Genomic DNA, 25,161 nt, shown 5'->3' with positions numbered 1-25,161 from the left:
AAGGCACACAAAAAAGTGTAAGCAGGAACCTACAGAACTGCTGCAGAGATGTCCAGCTCCCATAAGGTCATAGATACAAAGGGAACCATTTTGGGTAGTTAATGAAATGTATAGTTGGCAAAGAACAGCATCTACAGAGCTTGTATTAAACAATGTAAGCTAATGGAAAGCATGCAATGCTTATTCTTTATGAGCAGAAATTGCCACTTAGGGGAAACTCAATACTTCTAATGGGACGTCTCTTAGAGGATCTCTGTAATTTCTTTGAAGATGTTGTAGATGTCATATTATGTTGTATATTTATGCATATTCTTTTATATATGCATATTCTTTTATATAAGAATTTTATATTCTTTTGTATATGTAACCTTCCAAAGTTTCACCTTCAAATCTCCCAGGCATTTTAGCTTCACCCAGACTCAGCAGCAGATGTAGGTGAATTATAACAGGTATAGACCAAAACACATTATAACTGTCAGATTTTATTTAAAGTAACAGAAATCTCAGAGCACAGGTAACTGCTACACCATTAAAACCTACCAGAGTGGTCTGCACAGCCCTGGCCAGGCTGCACACATTCTTGGGGTCCTATCTGTGAAATTCACAGAAGTATCCTAACAGAAGAATTGTAGCCAAGTAACTCAAGTGCTGGACTTTCCTTTTTTTTTAGTCAATGCACAAAAATGTAAATTACTTCTCCACAGAAAAGCAGCACTGAAAAAGAATTAGATGTTCCTGGAACCCGCATAAAGGTTTAACAGGATGAGTCAAAAAAGTCTCTATTTAACTATAGAAAAAAAGTCAGTAAAAAGCTAAATGTTGAAAATTATCTAGAGAAAAAAAAAGTCTTTTCTCCCGCTCCAGTTTAGTCATGTACACTGCTCAGAGAGCTTTTTTATGAGATACTTGCAGCGTTCCAAGGTTGCTTCCTTTGAGCATTGTTAGCATGTCTACTGATCTGCTAGGGTCATGCTTTCTGAATGCTCACTTGCTTTGCCAAGAAAATACCACAGACGAATGTTACAAACAGTTGTGTTAGCCAAGCTTCACATCTGCACACACTTAGCAATGCAGTTTGTCTCTTTCTTTCAGTAATTTCTGGCAAACCTGACAATGTTCATAGGCTTTGTAGGGTCTGTTCCACCTGGCTGATCAGTGCTGGTGCTGCAAGTGCTGCTGATGCAACCTCTAGCACACCTGACTCCCTGCTGCTGAAATGAGTCATTACTGGAGCCTCAGTGCAGTGGTTTGTCTGTTTAATACATTTATTGAATAATTTGTTTCGTTTCATCGTAATGAGGTATGACTTCAAATAGAAAAAAAATCACCACCGTATCTGAAAACGCTATAATCAACTTGATATAATGAAATTCAAGCAAATTAAATCTATAGTTAACAGCTTTAAAAGCAAATCAAAATCACTATGATTGAATGCAAGTGTTCCTCTGAAGCGGTATTTAAGATTCCTTAGCTAATATACAAGAAATAATTTGGAGAAACTGTCAAGTAATTTTTATGTTAGAGACAGATAACAGATATTATGAAAGCACAGAAGTCCTAAGAACATGACAAGTAGCTGCAGATTCTCCATGCTACCATCTTCAATTTGTCTGACTTACGTCCAGCACAGCTATCGGACCTTAAGGACGTTACTGCTGATTATCCACATCTGATAAAGAGGTTCTGTGTGCTAACACAACAGACCTGTTACATCTTACAGGTGAGCAATACGAGGACTACTGTTGGCTGTGGCACCCAACCTAGCCAGGCTGAAAGCAAAGTGCCATGCTGCCCTACAGCAGCACAGCCCTATTGCCTTATCACACACACACAGGCTGGTGGCAACAGCCCTGCTTACAAAATGAGGACAGATCAATGAAAGGAGTTCCTGCCTTGTTCTCCTGTTCTGGAGGAAACAACACCACAGCCCTTTGAGGGAAGGAGACATAGGAAAGACGAAAAAAGCCCATTAGACCTGTGAATATCCATATCCTCAGCTGCACTGCTTACACCACCAGGAAGGACGCAGATGCGAAACGAACATGGGAGACTTCACGTGGTCAGACCCAATCGAGGAAAAGCACAAACACATCCAGTTTGATAGAACAGCATGAAACTGTGCATGTGGAAGCATACCATACTACATTCAACCAACAACAAATAACGTAAGGGCTTCTCCAACACTTGAGTCTTGGGCAGATGCTCCCCAGGAACGTAAGTGCTGGGGTGGGAGTGTCTGTGCCCCTTCCCCAGAGGCTGGACACGAGCCCTTTCAACTTGTGAGCAAGGGCACGTGCAGACCAGGGGCACAGCTTCCATGCTGATTCCCACTGAGGCAGAGCCCTCACCACCTTCTCCAGAGGTCAAAGAGCTCATGGGATGGTGATCAGCATGGAGAAACTTCAGAAGTGCTACAATTTGTCCAAACCAGGTTCAACACCATTTATAATGTCCATTTTTTTTGCTCACCTGTGGCTCACTTTTGTGCAAGGAGGTGTTTAAGTGAAAATGCTGCCTGCCACAGAGGGGGTCCCTGGAAAGTTATGGCCTGTTCCCTTTATAATTGCTTCCACAACAATGGATACATTTATTTTTCCTATAGCATGGGTTACACAGCGTCATTTGGAAATTTGTTAAATATTTTTTCCCACTCATCATTCCCTACTGATGCAGAGATAGAATAACTGTCAAAGGATACTTGGTTTTGGAATCACAGGTTCAATGCTACTTTTATTGGGTAACTTTCCAGCATTATATGCCATAATCACCAGAATTCTACAGTAAGCAATATCTCATCTCATCTGCTGCTTAAAATCTCAACTTCAAAGGTCCCAGCAAAGAACACTGCTTACATAAATATGGAAGAGCTGTCTACAATACCAACAGATATTTAAATGCCCAGTGTGCTTGCAATAGAAATTGGTTCTTCAAACTCTTCTCCCCACTCCCCTCCCTCCCATCCCCACTGCAGCAGGGCTATGGGGAGGGCAATACCATAGGATTCCTGTGTCTCCTTGTACTCTTTTTTTCCACTCAAGTTTTAGCCAGTTCTTCACAATTTCATGAAGCAATACACACAAGAATCAGTATTACTCACAGAACAGTTCCAGAAGGAACGAGCTCCTTCACATGGGAATGAACTGACCTTCAGAAATCTGGACATCCATATGACTATTTCAAAGCCTAAACAGTGAAATCCAGCTTCCTCTTGGATTTTTAAACACTCTTTAAAGACTTGGCAAAAAGAATTACATTTGGAGGACAAAACTTTCTCCCATGTTGTCCTACACTTCAGGGGAATGAGATTTGCTTGCTTTAAAAACAAGTTTCAAGATTCACGCTGCAATTAAGGTGCTTTATTCTCTTCTCTCCCTCAGATAAAATCCCAATCTAAAATTCTAAGGGTTTTAATAGGCTCAAGATTTGAAAATAAGTCAGCTGAAATTGTTACTGTTGACCTTTAAATGGAGCACGCCCTTTAGCTATTCTGACTTTTGGACTTTGTGGTCATTTTCTACAGCTCTGCATTTGGAAGAAGTGAAGAACATCAGAGGGAGGTACGAAAGCAATGCAAGGTATTTCTTCATGTCTATGAAAGACTTTCTAACAGACTTTTTTGCCCCTTATTCTCTACTCAACGTGTGCTCTTCTGATTAGAGGTTAAAAAAAAAAAAAAAAAAAAAAAAAAGTAGGTTAAATTAATAGCAGTTAATAAAGCTTAAAATTAGCAATTTTATTTGGAAAAATGGGAAAAAAATCCAACAAATTCAAAAAATATATATTTCTGACAGAAATGACAATTCAAGACTATTAAAGATATTTCCCTATGAAGGATTATTTGTAACTTTAATTTGAGGATGTAAAGAAGTTAACTTTTCTTTTGCTATACTACACATGTAAAAAAAAGATCAAAGAAAGAAAAGAATTGAGATTCAAATTCCATTTTTAAGCAAAAATGACAATGTCTTCCTGAGTTAAAATTAATCCTTTAATGATGAATTTCAAAGGTTTAAATACTTTGTGTGACCTTGGCTTTAAATAATTATGCCAAGCGGAGCTTTCCTTACATTCAGAAAAGATTCTGAATTGTTGATCACAGCCATTTTAATGGCTTCAGGCTGGCTGATTTCCAACATAATCCTCCCAGTGCTGTTTAAAATTACAGACCAAGAACCTGACGCAGGTAAATGAAATGTCACTTTCACAAAGGCCATTCAGACAGTATATGCAGACTGTTAATTTGTGCCGCTGTACAGCGGGCAATAAAATGTATCACTCATAACATTAACGAATATAAAAGACACTTCAACAATTATCTGCTTACACATAGCCCTTAGTCTACCACCAATATTAGGCAGGCTTTTTTAGTTCAGCCTTTGAAATAAAACTAACATGTTTCAGTTCATATCATCCCTCCTGTAGTAAAACACTTCAGTTCAGAAGCTGGTAAAGTAGGGTTTGCCAGGAAGCCATCAGTGCACTGATATGCAGTGACCCCTCTGAACAGAACAAGGATTGATGAAGCTGAAACATTAATTTCTGTTTTCAGACCTTTCACACAGCACTTGCTCATCTGATGCACACAGACAAAAGTAGTCCAGACACTGTTAGCAACTAAACTTTATCTCCTTGCAATTTTAGCTTGAACTTCCCTTATTTTCATAAAATGGCTCAAGTTGGAAGGGACCTTAAGGCCCACCCAGTTCCAGTCCCCTGGCATGGGCTGGTTGCCACCCACTCGATGATGCTGGCCAGAGCCCCATCCATCCTAGCCTTGAGCACCTTCAGGGATGGAGCATTTGGAGGGAGAAAAAGTGTGGTTAGACAGAGCTGCCCTTTCTGCTCTCTCTAATCCAATAAAGTTAAAGCAGCCAGCCTAGTCCTCAGCTAGGTTTCACTTTGCAATCATCTGGACTTTAAAGGTCATGGTCATCCTGCTCACAGAGCAGCCAGAAGGTGAGTCACAGCCACAGTATGACTGCTGCCATCGTATCTTCAGACAGAATGCTTTCACCACAGAATCACAAAACTTGCCATACTCACACAGTGATTGTGGCATCCGATGCAGCTGTACAGCACACTGCCTTGTTACCTCTCAACTCAAAACGACCCCTATATGTTTTTACATTAGTCCACCTGTGGTTATCTGATTTCTGAGGCAATCACTCCCCACTTGCTGTGCCACAAGAAGCAGCCCTAGATGATTTCCTTACCTTGTCCAAGGCCTTCTCTGTCTCTGCAGCATGCACCTTTTTCAGGTCCTGCACCATCCTTTCGGTCTCTGCTTTCAGCTGACTGACCGCTGCCCTGTGATCTCGCGCTGCCCTCTGCCTCTCTTGCTCCCTCTGAAGGCTCAGCTCCATCAGCTGCTGCTTCTGCTGAGCTTTCACCTGAACAAGCTCTTCCCTCAGCTTGTGGATTTGGTTTTCCAGATCACAGATAACCTGAAATAGAGAACAGTTCTTTCAGAGAAGCGTTATACCCCAAGATCATAACAAAATGTTTGAGTGAGTGCCTTTTACTTAAGGGGAGAAGAGCTACACTGATGAAGACAGCAGCTACAATTTCTATAGGATGGTATGCTCTAAAGTGACGAATGTAGCATTCAGTTTTTTAATAGCCATTCCTATGGAACAGTAGTTTTTAATAGCTATTCCCATGGAACAGTAACAATTACTCTTCTTGAGAGATTATTCCCCATCCTCACTTTGTTTTAAAAAGTCTTCTTCAAACTTGCATCTCTGTAAGAGAAACTTTGTGATATTACATCACTCAGAAGATTCCTAAGAAATTTGCTTAAATATTTAGGGTAACACGCTAAAGCTCACTCAGAATACAAGGAAAAATCATTCATAAATCACATGATAAACCAGGATAAATGAGTGAACTCCTGAGTTATTTACTCCATTCCATACTCAATAATTCCTGTATAAAGACACTGGAAAATTAAATAGCACATTGCAGCATTTTCTAATGCCACATGGAAAAAGCAATGGCACCGAGCTTCCAGATTCAAAACTGGGGAGCCACAAGAGTGAGCTGAATGTTATAGGTAAAGTAAGAGTAATTAACATGCAAAAGAGCATTAACGTTGGACCTAATAGATGGCAAAAGCAGATTTGGTTCTATTAAGAAAGAAGAAAGAATCTGAAGACAGGGTGATGGCAGCGAAACTAATATGATTATGGGAGTCCTTTTGGAGCAACTTCACTGCGAGTAAGATGATGTTAAGAGACATCTAATCTCCCCAAAGTGACTGGGAAAAGCTTACATTGGGGATCACAGACACAGTTCTTGTCAATTACCTTAAAATAAGTCTGGTTCTCACAGCCAGATTTCTTTCCCATAAACAAAGTCGCTGGCAGAAGCAGCTTACACCCGAACAACTTGCGACAGAAAACAACTTTCTGTGACACGGATAACTTAAAACTGCTAAAGGAAATGAATCCCAAACTTTCCATCACTGAGATTCTGCTATTCCATGTGTCAGGTTTAATAAAGTATTATTAGACTTACATGTGGGCAAATTAGTATTAGCAGAAAAAAAATGCACAACACAAGATGATATAATTTTCAGTGGAAAATCCATGAAATACAAAACTTCAGAAAAACTGTAAGGTTTTTTTGCTGCTGTTAGGGATTTTGTCGTTATTGTTATTTTGGTTTGCTTTTCTTTCGTAATTTTGGGGGAAAAAACCCACAAAAGATTCAATTATAAAATATCACTTCTCATATGTGAGACTGGGATGTACGATGCTTGTTTAGACTGGTTGTAAAACTGAATCCCACTTCTCAGTTAATTAAATTCTTCTTCTGGATGCTCAAATCTATGTTTGTGAACAACGCAAACCAAACTGTTGCATGGTCCAGACAACACAAGCATTCTGATTTCATCAACACGACTTCACCAACATAAAGGAAAACAAATTGAAAGAAGCCACTAGCTCGCAGGATAGCCCAAGAGAACAGAAATACAAGTATTTAAAGTCAACTCCATGACAAGTAGAGGTGTCACATGAATTTTTATGGCACACTGAATGTACGTACACACACGCATGCGTAACAGTCCTATAGCTGAAGAAACTGCTACCTGAGATGGTGATTTCTATTCCTGTTTCAAAGGGGTAACTTAGAATTCTAACTAAGAATAGTGCTGAAATAGTGTCATAAAAAGGGTGAGTCAAAAGCCCACAGCAATTTGCCCGTAGGGAAAAAGTAGACTTGAAAGAAAAAAAGAAGGTTGCTCACTCACTTTGGCTTATTTAAAATGTCAATAAATGTAGTGCATGTTGTTTGGAAGGAAAACATGTGCTCTTAATTTTAAAAAGTAAATTGCATAAGAAAATATAAAGCTGGCAAAAAGTTCAAATTAAAATCTGTTGCTAAAGTTTGAAACTCCGTTCAGTTACATGCCACAGAGCTGAGAAATAAACTGAATGAGTACACTCCAATTAAAAGAAGATACATTATGGAACCATAAAATGGTTTGAGTTGGAAGGGATCCTTAAGGGCCATCTGGTCCAAATCCCCCGATGTGATCAGGGACACCTACAGCTCCACCAGGTGCTCAGAGCCCCATTCAGCCCGAGCTGAGTGTCTCCAGGGACAGGGCACCCATCATCAATCTGGGCAACCTGTGCCAGTGGCTCATCATCCTTATCGTAAAACAGCTTCTCCTGCCACCCATCAGTACCCCCACGATGTCCTTTCTGGCAGGGCTGTGCTCCTTTCTTCCTTACATACCCCAGCTTGTATGATAGGGGATTCCTTTTATTTTTTCCAGAGCTTCTATTTCAGCCCAATGAAGCATTTACTTGGATCGGTTTCTAAGGAAGAAACTGCAGCAAGGCTGAATCTTCCACACTCAGTGATGGAACACACAGACTTCACTGTCTCCCTCCCTCTCACCGGATGACACAGCAAACCACATCTAGCCCACCAGCACACATAACTTTGAAATGCCCTCAACAGCGTTTGAACTCACGAAACCACGGATATGTGGAGTTAAGATAAAACTCAGCCTTATTTCCAGTGGCTCAGATCTAAAGTGATGTAGGAGTTGCTTCAGCAGCTTCCCCCCAGCAGACAAAGTCATAGGAACTGTTATTGCTTCTCACTGCTGAGTGTACTCAGGCAGCTGAAATAGTGCATCCCCTTTAGAGACTCCTGCATTTTTCAAGTGGATCACAATAACTCTTCAGGCTGAGTTTCAGATGTGTTCTGCAGTGGGCTCACTTGGCTTCAGCTGGAGATGACTGCATAAGTCTCTATTTTGCTGTGTTTAATTTTGCTTGGATGCAACTTAAAAGAAAACAAACCTGAGCAATTCCACAGACTCAGCTCACGATCAGCGCAATCCTTTTAAGGATTATAACCTAAAATATTAGTCCACAAGTAACAGCCCTACTTTATAGCTAATATGCACTTTCTGCTTCTGTGAGCCAACACTTGCTCAGCATTTTCTCACCTGCAAGAACATTAAAATTGGTGCATTTATTGAGCAGCACACTGTATGAAACCATCAGCTGTATCCACTGAAAGGGAGATTTGTTTCTTTGTGTCTTGTTATGCTGGCTCGATGTGACAGAGATGGATGAGGTATACATAACATTTGTTATTGGACAGTGGATTATTTTTGAAAGGAGATCAGTCCAGTAAGGGAAAGGAAGTCTGCCGTAAAAACAAACCTCACTTTGATGATGAAGAAGAATTAAAAGGAAAATAAGGAACAAAGCAGAAGAGAGTTATTCAGTGGTGACAATGACTCCCTTTTATAGCGCAGCATTCCAGAAGAGGTGGGAGAAGAATCCCCTTCCAGTCAGCAGAGCAACTGGTGACACATTCAGTGCAAAATGACTTAGAACAGATTATCTGTTGGAAACGGGGAATCTGAAGTACTTTAAGTTTCTTACTAATAAACAAAGCTTCGTAAAGTGCTGAGAAACAGTTTCTCTACCATCACAAAAAAAGCAGGGTATCTAACATAAAAGACTACTAAAAAGTAAACAAATAATATTCGTTTACAGCTCTAAGCTAAGAAAAAAATACAGCCATAAGAACTTCAAAGATGTGTAACGTTGGTTTGTGTTCAAAACAAAATTGGTTTAAATTAATGAGTCTTGCTATTGCAGCCTCAGCAAGAATCAGATTTACACTCGATCTCTGCTTTTTGGGAACTATCCGTACGATTTTTACCATTAGGAGATAAAGGAATTGGGCAACAAAGAGCAGTTTCTAAGGGCCAGGCACAAACCCAGTGGCTCTCTGCTCCTTTTGTCCACACAGCATCCTGAGTCACCCACTGGGCCGGCACATCTGCCCTCCTCCCAGCCAGGAGAAGTTAGCCAGCTTGCAGATAAGCTCATGGCTCCGTTCTGACACGACAATATCTCAACATGCACACAGCAATTCTGAAAACAGCAATTCTTTTTGTTTAAGCTACAATCCAAATCTGAAGAAACATGAAGTCCAAATCTATAGCCTACAACTATTTTTGATCATTCACAAGCCATTAAAATGCTGTATCTCAAGTCTTTAATGTAATTTTCTAAATAAAACACCTCTGAGCATCAACATTAGCAAGCATCATTTTCACAAGTGAAGAACAAATTAAAATAGGGAAGTGATAGGAGGAACAAAGGGAAAGGCAAGGGAGTAGAACCAAAATGGCAGATTCAAAGTAATACACAAGTGATTAACATAATAATGCATGGCTAATTGTGGTTAAATTATTACTTTATAAGCGAAGAACGATTTAATGCATTCTTGCTGTATTTCTTGGTCAGGAAGTAAGATTGAATGCAACATGAGAAAGGCAGTGGTTTGTACAGAAAACTACTTCCACAAATATCACGGACATTATCACATGGGTAATGATGTGGGAAAGCCCAAATTAGCAGGGATAAGTAATAAACAGCTATTTAGCTTTCACAGCACAATCTATTACACTGTCAAGTTTAAATGCCTTTGGGTAAGAACACACAGACCCATAAAAGTGGTAATTAAGGAAACAGATAAATAAAATGGTGTAAAATGAAGTGAGAATGACCAACAGTTCAACAACCAACAGGTAGGCTTCACCCCCTCGGAGTGCTGATATCATTTTCCAAAAAGCAAGTTGCTCTTGAGGAAGAAAGTCACTGAAATACTTCGACTGTATTGCATCTAATCCTGATCACAAGCCTACCTCTTGCTGGGAACACTAAAATACCAGCAAAAGTAGAACTTCAATACAAAAGAGCTGCACAGAATGCTACATAAGCATACATTAAAATGCATAGCCAAGTGTCCTCATCCTTGGGGGGAAAAAAAGTCTGTCCATAGCATTGCTGCTGCTGCACAATTAGTTAAATAGAAGACATCTTTGTATATGAATGCATTTCAGTGAGGGAATGAAGTGATGAATACATTCATAAATCAGATGCTCACAGATTATAGATCAGACTGCACTATAGAAATTTTAGGTATTTCTTGTAGGAAAAATGTTATGCAAATCATAGTTGTACTCACTAAGCTGCCCAGCATACAAAGAGTAGCAGCTCTCTAAAATGAACCAGATGCATGTTCGGTGTCAAAAAAAACCCTTATGCAGAAGCAGTGCAGATGGCAACCATAACACTAACAGTAAAACGTTTGCTATTCAGCTGTGTAAAATCTCAGTCCTTGTATTACAGGGCTTATGCTAAGGTACAGCAACTCCATCTCAACACAATCCCAGCTTTTCTCACCTTTGCATATGTACCTCTGACATCTCTTTTGAAAACATCCACTAGGACTTGCCAAGTGAAGTGTTGAGCTGCTGCCTTGCATATTTATTCTATTAATTTTAACAGCATTAAGGTGCTTTTAAACATCAAGACTCCTTTGTAAGATTCTTGCACTGTTTCAATACTGTGTATGCTCTGAACAATGTCCAGTATTTGTGAATGTGATCAAAGTACATTCCTACCAACCTTACTTGTTCTGTGCCCTGCTCAGTAGTATTTGAGGGCTGGGGGCAGGCGTAGCACTCTCATACCCATAGAGTGCTGCTGGAGGCAAAACAGCACTCCATTTTCAAACTATGGCTAACTTATTTTTTCCCTCAACTTCTGAGCTTGTCAGTCCTAAGAAAAGTCCAGCATCTCTTCAGACTACATTTTATTTCTTCGTATGGTACTTGCTCTATCTTGTTTCCTCTTGTTCTACAGATTAAGCCAACAAGCGTTGACTCATGAAGAACAATAAAGAGAAGTTACTTTCTGCTCAGCTCTGTTTTCAATAAAAATTAATGAAAAAGAATCTCTCCATGTCATTCCTATAAAGAAACGTGCTTAGACAACATTTCCATATGCAATTTAAACTCCAAACTCTTCACCGACTTTGCCATATATTTTGGGAGATTGAAAAGAAATACGAAGGCACTGGCATCCCAATGACAGTAGGAACAGTTGCATTGAATACATTGGCAACGTTCCTATTTCCACATCTATGACTACCTGTGAGAAAGGAGTAGCACATTTTCATGATCTGCTGTTGATGTGGTATCAAGCAAAAATACAAAATTTCAATCTTTATTTCCCAACGAAGTGCACTGAAATAGATCAGGACTTTTAAAGATGTCAGTTAGCTGCCTAAATCCCAGTAAATGTCAATGGGATTTAAGCTACAAACTACTGGGCTAAAAAAAAATAATAATAATAAAAGAGGGAGGAGAGAGGCAAGGAAGGAGAGAAAGAGTGAAAGAAAATCAGACATCCATTTCACAGTTCCACAAAGAGCTTAAAATTAACGGAGCTTATTTTGATTTCTTCATTTACATAAGTACATTCGATTCAAATTCAGTTAACAGCACCTAGAAAGCAGAACTTCATGTAGATTATTGCCAGCACTTTCCTATTAAGACGATTTTCAGCCAAGTGGAAGAACCTCAGGCCTACGTGGGGAAGAGATGAGTGGAGCTAAACAATACAGTGCACTGGTGATAGAACAGATTAGTCAATGAGCCGAAACTGAGATAAGTGCTGGTTTTCCTATTTAACAGTTGAAGATCTGGAAAAGACTTGGTCATCTTGCCTGGAAGACTGCTTTCAGATGAGTTTCTTATGACCTGATTCAAAGTGTGTGACTTGGAACACATTTGTGAGTCAAAAAACGAGAACAGAGGCAAAGATTTTTGCAGTGGACCAGGAGGAACTACCCATCACAGTGATGGGAGAAGCTGGACACAGAAATACTCTTAGATAAAACTTTCAAAAAACATTTGCATTTAAATTTCCATGTATTAAATTTAAAAGCATTAGCATTTCTTGAACATGCAATTCTGATTTAAATGCAGACATGATGCATTACCGATTTAAGGATTAATACAGACATTCATCTCCATGAAGCAGAAAAATTAAACATATAATTCCTAATTTGTCCCCAGGAGAGGTACAGACCATATTGTCTATGAGAAATGTCTTCACCCTGTCAACCGATGAAAAAATTTCACTGAAAGTTGGAAAACGAGAACAGGAAAGCAGTCACTCCTTTCTCTTTTGGCTGCATTTGTTCAAATTATCGTTCAAAACACAGACATCTTTAGAACATTCCAGAAATGTTACCTTGCACATCCCACAGGGCCTTTTATGGTGACTGCAATGGAAAGGGCATTAGTTTGATAACAGAACAAACATAAGGCAAGATACAGACTAAAAAACCTAAGCAATAAGCTGTTTGGACATAAGAGGATTCCCATTTCCCCCATGTGAATACCTGTAGAAATACAACATGGACACTAGACCCTGTTCACCACCACGTCCATCCCAATGGGAATCTGAAGGACTCACAGTACGTGATCCTGCCCAAGTCCTGGCCTGACTCTTAACGAAGGGGAAATACATTTTTCCAAACTCCAACATAATCACAGTAAGTCAATTAAGGAGCCAAACACTGCTATCCTCTGGTCTAAAGATGACTTAAATGCTCTGGTCTGTGCGCACTGTTCTGTTCTGTTAAAAGATCTAATGCACCAGGAAACTTTCACATTACTGATGTCATGCTGCTATACTGGAGACGAAGATGACAATCTTTAACCAAGCTTGAAGTCCTCACTGTGAGTCTCATGAGTGAATACATGTGTGGAAAGAAATCCTGAAATCCAGTAGCTTCAGAATTTATTTTTGAACTGTAATTTACAGGTTTAGGCTTTAAAGAGCTGATCAGCTTCTCACTTTCAAGATAAACACACAAAGACATTCCTGCAAGGCAGTAACAATAGTTGTATTTCTGCTAATTAACCAGTAGTCGTAAACTCTTATCTGTATATTAGCTGCTTACATAAATAAGACACCAAATTACACATCTGAGTGCTGATTTTGACTTTCCCCTTTTTCAAATCAGTACCACATTGGAAGAAACATCTTCGAGCTGATTATCTTTAGGGTCAATCCTTACATCAAACAGCTAAATTTCTCAGATCCACAGGAAGATGAAAGTGCTAGAGAAGCAAGTCTGCACTCCAACCCAGATGTCAGGCTAGAGCCAAGGGCAGCAGCTGCCAGCACCTCTGGTGTCCTTGGTGCACAGCACACAGCCCACACTGCTTCCAGGCCCCCACTCTGCACCTTCATCCTCAAGTGCAGGCTGCTCCCTTCCTAGCAGCCCTTCAGTGGCTGTTCTGAGTTCAGAGACCTTTTGGAAGCACGGTGCTACAGCTCCCAGTTCAGAAAGAAAAGATCAATCACAGGATGATCTGTACAAAATAAATAAAGTCTGTGTGCATAACATTTCTTTTCTTGAAACTGAGAGTATTTTTGGCTCAGTATCTTCCTCTGGCACCTTTACATTGATCTCTATTCTTTTCATCCTTCTCTGTCCTTGACTTCAGTTGATGCCACTTCCCTTTTCTGAATGACAAACAGACCACTGCATCCCGGGGCCAGAACGTCTTCAGACTTATTTATGCTGCTGTTTTGAATCTGCTGTTCTTTTAATAAACACACAGCTTAAAGATAAAAATCTAAATTCGCACTAAATGTGAAAATTCTGTGAAATATCACAAAAATAAAATAACCTACTGAATGTAGCCATTTATTCAGGTGCATGTTTATAATTACTTAGCAACACCATCAGTCCCCACCACCCCCATAAAAACCAACACAGAACATGCTCCAAATGGCATTATGAGATCAGCAGATCAGAACCAATGCATTACCCCTAAACTGCAAATCCTGGCAGGGAGTGATGGCGGCAGGGAGCTGCTGACCAGAAGCACAGCAGTCCTTCCATACAACAACAAAGCTTGGTCTCTTAAGAGGACATAATTTGATGACTTTTGAAATCTACTGCTTTTACTTTTCTGGAAAACAGCATTGTTTTAAAGGTTGCAATCTGATTGCTGAGATGTGAGAAATCATGCATGCGCACCCATTTCAGCTAATATAAGCACAAAGATCAGGGAACTATTAGAGAGATTATTTCTCTGGTACCAAGAGACAGTATTTTTGACAAATAGCACCTGATTAATTTTTTGAGAGATTTCAGATTTCTCCATATGCACGCCTAATTACTGCATTAATAAGGGCTACTGCTATAAAGGAACAGCAAAGCTGTCTCTGCTAAGCCTCCTTGAAACTCATGAACGGAAGCAAACGTTGCCTCCCATGTAAATGACTGCATTAGAAGCCATTACTGATTAATGCTACACACTCGCACTCAACGTCTGATGCAAAAGATGCCAAAGAAATATTGTCACAAGGGTTTGCTTGCACAGTTTTAGAGACAGCAGTAAGCTAAGTATCCGACACAACACTTGGGTAGGGCAGGTAAGAATTAATTGGTACCTTCCCCCCCAAGAATTGCAGATGCTGAAACTGTTTTTCCTTTTATTGAACCAGCTCGGCCTAGACTGGCTTGTCCCGCAGTGACATGTATATTGAATACAAATCAGACAGCATAGCTTTAAATCTGTGTTGCAGCTCTCATTTCCAATTCGAGAACTGTACTATAATCATAAGCTTCTGGTGGATGAAAGGAAATCAGCTCTCTGAATATTAGCTAATGCCACATTTGCAAGTCCTGAAGAGATCTGTGCTGTTTAAAAAAAAAATAGATCATTTCTCATGAACCTATATATATGAATCGCTTTGTACTGCTCGACTGATAGAAGCGATGCCTGTGCTGGGATTAAACCCTTTTCATCATAAAACCTCATCTGGTTCGGAGTCCAAGTCCATCAAACCTTTTCCCTTTAAAGTCCCGCCTTTGATTCTACATCAATTTATTCAAACCGCAGCTGGGTGGCTGAAAACGAAAGGACAGCATCATTTAAACCAACCATGTTCCTAACTTGAAAGAAGGGCTATAATTAAAAAAATGGGCATAAAAGAATGGAAATGGGATAATATTTTTTAATGGTAGTTCAAAGGCCGACAGATGTCAGAGCCTTTGAAGATGTCAGTACACTGAGCAAGAAGTTGCCATTAAATAGTTTGCCTGAGAGGTGAAGCAGCTTTTTAATGACTGAAAAAGCCCTTGCAGACACATCCTTGTGTTTTTAATTTGTCAGAGTTACTGCAGTATTTTCTGATTAATGACATATGATTATAACTGCATAGCATACATATTTTTATACTTGGTTAAAGGAATACTTTATTCCACATTCCTTCAGTGCCAGATAAGAACAGGAAAGCTTTACTACAGAGTCTAAAACTATTCAGATTGCTCAAATATTTATGGTAATTTAAGGGGATTGGCCAGATACAGAGCTACTATGTGTTGCTACCTTTTGTTCTTTAATGGTGCTATTACCACTGCCATCACAATGTGCATGCATTAAGCAAGCATGTGACCGAGGAACGCATTATGCCCTTCTTGTGCACCAAACAATCACAGCTTTCATAATTCACTGGCAAACAATGTCATCAAATCAAATCAAAATAACATTCAGAAAAATCCCTCATTTGATCCTAAACAATACAAACAATGGCTGCCAGTGCATTGTAAGTGCAAACAGCTCTTCTGAAAACAAACAAAAAACACGTATTGCTAGGAAACGCGTTCAGAAGAAAAACACCATTTACAAATGCAGATAAGGTCCCCAGTCTTCGGCTGAGAAGATGCTCTTTCAGCTCTCTGTCGAAATGTGTGTTTTGCTTTTTTTTTTTCCTATTTTCACCATGAATGTAAACTGCAGCAGCCCCAAACCTGCAACCATTTACCTTGCTCCCCGGAGCAGTCCCTCAGCTCACTGCTGCAGTCTCTGACAATGCCTGCCTGTGAGCTGGGCTGGTACAGGCACAGGGAAGCATCCAACCCTGGGGACGCACAGAGAAAGCCAGGACAGCACACGTCTCATTGTATCTCTCACCTTGTGGAAGTCATTCATAGGAAAACACAGTCATTACAAGGGAATTCGGTTAATGTACTGTTTCTTTTCTCTAAGCTCTGTGTTGCTCTAAGCTGGACTCAGCTATTAATCAGATAATAAAGTAGTAGAAGTATGATGGACTCAACTAAAGCTTGATGTACAGCAACGCTGGGGGTACTGTATCTTAGCAGAGCTGTGAGAACCGATGGAGGCAAAGAAAGCTCTCGGTAACACTATGTTCCATCAGATACATGAAACAAGATTGAGCTACCCATTGCAAAAACAAGTGCTGGGAGTTTGGAAAAAGAAGTCTATGGCTTCAGAGAGAAGCAACATAATTTGAAAATTCCATTCTCCCAAATATATTTATTGAATGAAAACAGTCCTGCTAGGAAAAAATACAACTGTGTTAGGACTTCACTATAAAGGACGTGAATAAGTGGCCAAGTTTCAGTACAAACAATTGTAAACCCAGCTTCCAGCCAACCTGCACTTTCTGTTCATATTCAGTTACTATTTTAACACTATGGAAAATAAATAAATCAACTAAAGAAAAGAAGATGGCAAATTCTAAGCAGTGGTACTTCAGCTGAAATAGAGCTTAAATAAAACTTCAGAGAAGAAAGGCCTTTCTCTGAGCTGTGGGATTTTCTGCTGAATTTCAAATTATTTTCACAAACTAAAGGAACATTACCTGCAAAAGATGTATCAGAAGAAAAATTACAAGATTCTTCTACAGTGGGAAATATCAGACAGCCTGAAAGTAACGTTTTGCTACAGGAAAACGCATACAGGCGCGCACAGCTGAGCCATTCAGATTCTATCCATTAGAGGGCAATAATACATATACACACATGTACATACATGCATACAAACACAGTCACCCACCTGACTGACTTGAGTAGGAAAACTAGCTTTGTCTCTCTAATATCACCAATGGCACATTGGTGACTTGGACCCAATTCCTTTCTCCCTCGTCAACCTTCAACATTCACATCCAACAGATTAAAAACTGCAGTTAGAAGTTGCTGTTTAATTTTGCTTTTTTTTCTACAGGCGATTCCCTACAATACTTAGACTCAGATCTCTGAGAAGATTCCAGCAATACAAATAAATACTCCTACAAATACAAACCAGCCCCTAGAGTATAGCTTGTCAACCTCTTGTTACTTCCAGGATGGCTGGAATTTATGGTAACCAGTAGGCAGCTGTATCACTCACATAACGACCATTAATTCCTAATAGCACCCAGATTGGACAGAATTGGTATGTCTTTAAATATTGCTTTGTAATGACCAATCCATTATTATCACTACAATTACATTAGTAACGTCATTACGAATACCCAGGTAACAACTTCAGCCAAAAGATGGTCATCTCCAGTAACTGCTGAATAAATATTAATTTCAGATCACACCGGTGGTTTCACTGAAGATCCAAAGTGGAATTCATAAGGCACAGGATGAAGATGCACAACAACGTGCTGGCCATGTGTGTTACCCCATCCCAGGCTGTAGGCATTCACCCCAGTCATCGAGGCAGGCGCCTGGAACTCGGATATCCTTAATGATGCCAAGTACAGCAGGAAGACGTGCATCTATTTTCAAATATTCCAGCATACACTGTGCACTTGTAGTGGCTGCCTTTCCAAAAATCACTTTCCTCTCTACTTCTCTTTCCTAAATTCATTTTACAGATGCCAATACACCAGAAAGCACAGACTACAAAAGAATTCAAGCTGTCAGAGACAACTTTAGAAGAATTCTATCACCCATACAAAAGGCTGTAGCTCACTCTTCCTGGAATTTTCAGATCTGTTTCAAGTAAAAGCACTGTGTCAGGGGTTTTTTGGCTTGTTTTTTCTTTTCTTTTCTCTTCTTTGTTTCTTTTCTTTTCTTTTTTTCTTTTTTTAAAACTACATCATTGCAGTTTTTATCAACTCTGGAAAACAACTTTAAAAACTTAAAATGGAATATTTGCCACCAAGCCAATATTTGAGGGGCCAAGTTTGCAGTATTTCAGGATGACTTTCATGCACGCAAATATGAGACAAGTAATTTCAATTTGAAATATATTGTTTTCTCCATTAAACAGAAATCTACGGCATCCTTGACATCGATTTCTGTCATTTTGTCATGATAAACACCAAGGTATTAAGTACCTTCCACATCATGCACCCAGGCTGATTCCAATTAGTGCTGAATAGAAGACAAAATGTCAGTGTAATAAGCTTCAATTTGCGAAGGCTTTGAACACTTGATGATATCACCACTTTGCCAATCATTCCTTGTACTTTGGCTCTATTTTTTTTCTCCGTATCACCTTCCTTGTCAAAAGAAAGTCTTTCAAATCTTCAGAAACCGAAGACGTGAACAATGTCAGTCATTGGTCTCATTGAGCTAAAAGATCCAAAATTACTCCCCAGTACATCAGAGAATGATGATCTGCACAATATTCCCTCAAAGCTAATTTGCTGCCAACATGTGGAGTAATTGGGAGAAAAAAGTCTACTTTAAAGTCATACTGAGAAAAATATTTTCTCTCATGAAATCAACACAGAGACCTTAAATCACTGTCAGAATCCGTGCCGCTCTTTCCAAATAAAGAAGTGCTATTTATTAAAGTGGGATGACAGTCATGTCTTCAAAGGTGACTGGGCCAAAGAGCAGCTCTGCTGTCTGACTTCACATTGAAAACACTCACTGTATTTTAAAATCATGCAATTTTTAACATGCTCCTTTAAAGAAGGCACACACAGTTCTGTAAGTTTGAACACACATGCCTAGTACACGTCTAGAACCTAGAGCCAAGGAGACAGGCAGAATTCTCTACCTGGAACTTCCCCAACGCAGAACTTCAAATGCAGCTCTTACCTGGCCGTGGGGGAAAATCAGAACCACAAAATGGCAGCAACAACAGGCTGGGAAACATGGAACAATGCAGAATACAGCTGGCCTGGCTCTGGGATCAAAACGAGCTCTGAGCAGAGCCCTGCTCAACAGAGGAGGGCAGCCATGTCCCCAAGCTGGGTTACGGAGGGGCTGATGCTCAGCAGCCGGCTTAGCAAATTCCTAACATCTGAGGCTGAAACTGAGACAGAAGTTGCTACAGACACAGCTGCAAAGTTGATTAACAGTGAAGTACTCAGCCTGGTGTCTATGCCAGTAACACCATCTGCAGATACAAAGATAACCCGCGATGGGTTTCTTTCCCCTCACCGCAAAGCTCCTGCCTATGAAACAGAGGAAAAGCAGAGGTGTCTTCTGTTTTCCCCCTGACTGAAGGAGAGCGGATCGATGGTGGGCTCCCAGGTCAGGGCAGTTTGCCACAAGCAGCTCAGCTGCAATTTGTTACTGGTTTTCCACTTGAAGGTTCCTCTGCGATACTTTAATGTGGGTGTGTGTGGAGCTGTACGGATGCTCTCGTATTTCTCAACTGACACATCTTCAGCCAAAGCGTGTCAGCTACAGGAGAGGGCAAAGCTTTCCACTGGCTTCGTGATTTCTCCTTCCCCCATCACAAACCACATAAAAGAAGAATACAAATAATCAGATGTCCAAAATGGCTATTTATTACCTCATCATGAGTCTATTGGATCCTGCAGTGGTATTGAGTAATATCATTACTTAAACCATAAAGAGGCTGCGTTCATTGCACAAAATTGGGAAAATTAGCATCCATATGGATCTTATTGTTTGAAGACCAGCAATACTACCAAAACAAGTGATGTTAACATTCCAAACTACTGATAGTCATAATTTCTCGTCTGGTGTTTCAGTCTTTTATTTGGTATTTATAATACCATTGAAATGAGGAACTGAACGGATCGTAAAATCTCCCCTATCAGATAAATCGTGTAATGGCTGGACTACTGTTCAAAATTTGAGTTGTGGTGGCAGTGAGTGAATGGAATTAGTGGATGAATTCATCTGCTGACCTAAGGAAGGGATACAAAATTGATTTTGGCTAATCTTTCTCCAGAATAACAGACAAGAGAAAAAGTAAGCTGTAATAAATTAAACTGCTTGATTTACAAGACTTAGCACCTCAGTTGGTAGTCACACACAGGACATCCTGCCCTCCATCCCCAGAAAACAAATGGAGCAACATCTCAAGAAATTCATTTCCAGGCACATGATGAATAAAAAGGTCACAGAGAACAGCTGACAGCAACACAAGCAAGAGCAAATTGTGCTTGGCCAAACTGCCTGTCCTCTAAATGAAATGACAGTGGTAAGGGGAGAGCTGCCAGTGTCTTTTTATCTTGGCTTTAGCGAGGCTTTTGACTCAGACATTTACAGGATCTGCATAGTCAAACTGAAGAGACAGGATGGGTGGACTGCAGTGTGAGCGGTGAGCTCCTGGACTGCTGTGTATGAGGCACAGGAGTCAAGGCAACCATTTAGAAGGAGCACTTCTCAAAAGTGCAACACAGGGCTGCTGCAGCTTAACATCCCTATCGGTGACATGGATGCTAGGACACCAAGAGACCTGAGGAACACGTCGGATGCCGCACTGGGAGAAACGGTCAGCGTGCTACAGAGCAGGGCTGCCATCTCCTGCAGCCCAGCACTGGGTTTGTTCAGCCTGGGGAGCAGAGGGCTGAGTGGAGCTTCTGTCCTTAGCGGAATGCATGGAGGAACCATGGAGAAGGCAGGAGCAAGCACCTCCTGAAGAGAGCACTGGGAGGACAAGCAGCTACAGATCTAAGCAATAGAAATTTAATTGGACATAAAGGAAAGGATTCATTCATCTATCACTTTAATATTCCTTCATATAATTTTAAACATCATTTCACACCAATGCATGCAAAGCCACGCCCAGTGTATTTGCTAAAAACTGCCATGCATAGACATCCTTTGCTCAGCTGATGGGCAAAACTACCCTCTGCTCGTTTGGGTTTTTTCTACCCTCAGAGAAATTATTCTATTTAACTTCTCTTTAGGAAGTAATCACTTTTCAGTAAACAGCATGTACTGGCATAAAACAGAATACTGCCTATGATACGAACCCTGCCCCCTCTGCAGTGACACTGCATACACCATCTTTGCAGATGCCTATATTTAAAATCAAAAGCCCTAACAATATAAAATGTTCATAACAGTGTAAGAACTACCACATATTCCATCTTACATTATACAAAGTCCGTTTTGCTGAGAGCTCCATCTCAGAATCAGATTTAGTGCTAAGTGATGAGCCAGTTTCTATGGCAACTGCTTCCTCTTTTACACGCACTGTAGACAGCACAAAATGTCAGTTCTGTCCTAAGCTAACTTAGCATATTTGATCAGCAAACAGCAATTTATGCACCATTATGTATGGCTTCATTAAATATTTCAGATGCGGAACATTCTCAAGTACAAAAGAATACAGGAGCAAGAAAAGTCACACCTGCACTGAACTGCTTGCTGTCTAATTCCAATCATGCTGTAAAAAGTGAAAGTCAAGCAAAAACGTAGAAGAGATCACAGATGATCACCCCTCCAGTACAAGAACACTTCAATGGTTCCATTAAGCGAGGAAGTGGCAGATGTTCATAGGCTGTTCAACAGCCTTGTGTTGAAAGACATCTCAAACAGGAGCAGCAGCTTCCAAGTGGGGATCAGGAGCTGAGCACTTGACACAAAACAACAAAGGTGGCGAGACAGACTTATCACAGCAGAGAAAGGGAAGATACACAGGAGGCTGAGGCCCTCCCCTCGATGGAGGTGCTTGGTGGAGGGATTCACCAGCCTGAGATGCGTGCTTCTGGCTTTTAGAGCAGAGCGTTATTTTTCCCTTTAATTTCACTGAATGTCTGCACTGCAGCCTGCATTCTTCTCACACCCCTCTACATTTGCTCAAGTAGAGCTACAACCAGTTACATTGCTTGCTAGAGCCCAATTTGGGGTAGTATTTCAGTATTTCTCCATGAAATGATGGGTTTGGCCACCTCACTGAGCTCCTGGCTGACTGGTTTGAAGCCCTGTTTGAGTGTCCCTACAGGACCCCTCATCAGATGCATGATTTTTAGGATGTACCCCTCATCAGTGGGATCCATCCCCATCCTGACTCAGCCTGCAATGAAAAACAACCAAGAGAAATCATGCAAGGGCTGTAACAAATATTTGGTACTTCTAATGTTTTACATCAACAGTCGTGTTCATTACTTTGCTTTGAGCGGTGGGAAATTAAACATGCTGCAATAAAGCTAAAAGCCTTTGTTTAAGAAAGGTTCAAAGGGAACTGCTGTCTGTCTGCAGAACTCTGACTGTCAGCCCAAAAGCTACTCTCCAAGCAAAATAAAACAAACAAATATTTAGATTGCGACTCCATGATTTAGATTGTTTGTAGAGAAAGCTTGCATAGCAAGCAGTGCATTTCTTCTCATGCCAAAGACATCTTCTATTGTGAGAAGAAAAGTCGTCAAAGAAAAAATGAGTCATAGAATTTATTTACTTAAAGTTATATACGGAAGTGACTTCAGTAGCACCATCAACATCTGAAAGTTTCACAGAGTACATTTATCTGTTCCTTCCAGACACAATCAAATAAAATGCTTCCACTGATACTGGAAGAGCATCTGGGTGGAAACCGATGCTTGGAGATATGAGAATAACTACCAAAGTAAAACCAAGCTGATCAGAGATTTAGGGTAGGTTCTCACAGATCAAGGTTTAAGAAAGTCTTCTATTGTGAAACAAATGCTGCTGGATTATTTCTGTATTAATACAGCAATGAAAAGTTCCTCTTACAGCACAGACAGAAGTTGTGCACACATTTGGCTGAGTTATTATTAAATAGCTATCAACAGTTGATCAAGCTCTTTATCCAATAAGCACACCAGTACACGTGGAGCACATAGATATATATGCTGACTATACATATAGACATACACACTATTACATATATTTAGTCAACATACATATGGAGGAGACAGGATAAGTCTCTTCTTTCCCCTCTGCTTGATGCACTAACTATCCGTAAGCACACCAACAATTTGCTTCAAGGAAAACAATGATTGTTGCCTTTTTATTTGTGTACTATTGAACCCAACAGGCTCACAGAGCTCAGAACTAATTCAGAGAAAACAGCTGCAGAAGGATCACAGCATACAAGTGCAAGAGTGAATTTTCAAAGCAGATTGCCAGAGGAAAAGTGGAAGGATGTCCTGTGCAGCAGGTCTGCAAAGGAACTGCAGGTCTGCAAGAGGGTGAACGGAAGCAGGCTGGTGGAGGCCAAGAGGAGAACATGAAGAGCAAAATGCAATAGAGGAAGAAGGAAACAGATACTTCAGACAGAAAAATGTCTTCTCAACTCTTCTCATCACCTCCAGCCCATTCCTTGTTTATATATCATATACTTATAAAAATAAATATAAAATTGGACTTCTATTTGTAGTATGTGTATTTGAACAAGTTTAGAACTGCCAGAGGTTTTCTCTCCCAGCTGGCACTGGATTATTGAGAGTCCTAAGACACCCCCAAACACCACTGACATTCTCTCAAAGCAGCCAAGTTTTTGAGATAATAAACAGTATATATTAAAATTAAATGCTGTGACATCAGTGACAGAAAGCAACAAAGCATGCCTCGGTGTTCAAGTTACTCTTGACCCAGTTATGAATGGATAAAAAAGTGGATTTGGTAATTATTGTGCAACAGGACGTAGAGGAAGAATTTGGTTTCAAGGAACTTCTTTCCCGTCTTGCTTTAGTGCAGAGCGCTGTATTTCAAGTTATAGAGGTACTTTTTTCCTTCTTGCCCAAAGGTCAACGGTGAGAGAACAAGCATGAAAGTGATCCAACTCTGTACAGCAGCTGGAACATGAAAATCTTCGAGCTGGTTCAGGACACGTGTCAGATGCTGGTGAGAGAATGACAGCCACAGGATAAAGGGGAAGTCCAAGGGCACAGCTGGCACAGCTGGCATCGGTTGTTAAGATTTCCTAACCTTGCTATCTTATTTCACAGTAGAAAAAACATCTTCTATTCTCTGTAGTCAAAGCCTTGCTTCCAAAAACCTCTGATTCAGTAGCAAGGTTGTTTTCATTAAAACAAAGAAAGTGCACTCTCATCCAGGGAGTTCCCCTGTTAGCAAAATAATGAATGCATGAAAATTATGGAGGAAAGTGAGGAATGAATGACCACACTATTGCTTCAAAATGTTCTTAAAGAAAATCCTGCTCACATCCCAAATCTGAATTAAACACAAGCAGTGATTTAAAACTGACTTTTTACCAAACTAAATTCCTTTGTCATTAACTATTACTTAAACAATATTACGGCAGCTCATAGGAAACACATAGGATTTAAACTACTACGAGAACACAGCATGATATAAAAGCCTTTGTACTGCTCTGACTTTTACTGACCTACATGTCAATTTACTCCTCCCTGAGCATTACAACCCCAGGTGAAAAAAATCAAAGTAAGCCTCCTAGAAATAGATAAATGCAGGAGCTGAAGTGGAATGCAGCTGTTATCCTGAAATTCATCAGGAATACAAAAGGTGATCTGCTTAAATCACATTCCTTTCCTGAAAACATACTTAAATTGTTAATCAAAGAAACAGTAACATAATGTTATACGAAACAATACCTGGCAACTCATTAAAATCTTTATTTTTCATATTTTGGTTTTGAGTGAAACATTAATAAAAGTATATATATCTGAATAAAATGGAACAGTTTTGTCTATTGGCTCTTACAGCAGCTAAGGACCCATGTGAAAGAGATGTGGATCCTTTCAGCAGCGGTGCAATGAATTGTTCTGCAGTACTCATTCGTATCTGATTCTAGTAATGCAGTATAAAATGCGTGCTTTAAACATTTGCTACTTTCATTGGGGAAGG

The 25,161-nt window shown here is 40.1% G+C and overlaps 1 protein-coding gene across 1 annotated transcript in view; it reads right to left on the bottom strand.

Annotated features, from left to right (window-relative positions):
• Positions 1–25,161, bottom strand: part of CEP112 (centrosomal protein 112) — a gene marked incomplete at both ends in the record, with an annotated part of 145,394 nt that overhangs the window by 55,684 nt on the left and 64,549 nt on the right. Inside the window, one exon of the mRNA XM_079544254.1 lies at positions 5,214–5,444. Coding sequence (XP_079400380.1) covers positions 5,214–5,444 — 231 coding nt within the window. The remainder of the gene's footprint in view (positions 1–5,213; positions 5,445–25,161) is intronic.

This window comes from Tetrao urogallus (assembly GCF_951394365.1).
Source record: "Tetrao urogallus genome assembly, chromosome: 18".
Classification (NCBI taxonomy): domain Eukaryota; kingdom Metazoa; phylum Chordata; class Aves; order Galliformes; family Phasianidae; genus Tetrao; species Tetrao urogallus.
The sequence above is the reverse complement of the archived record's forward strand: the minus strand, read 5'-3'. Positions and strand labels throughout refer to the sequence as shown.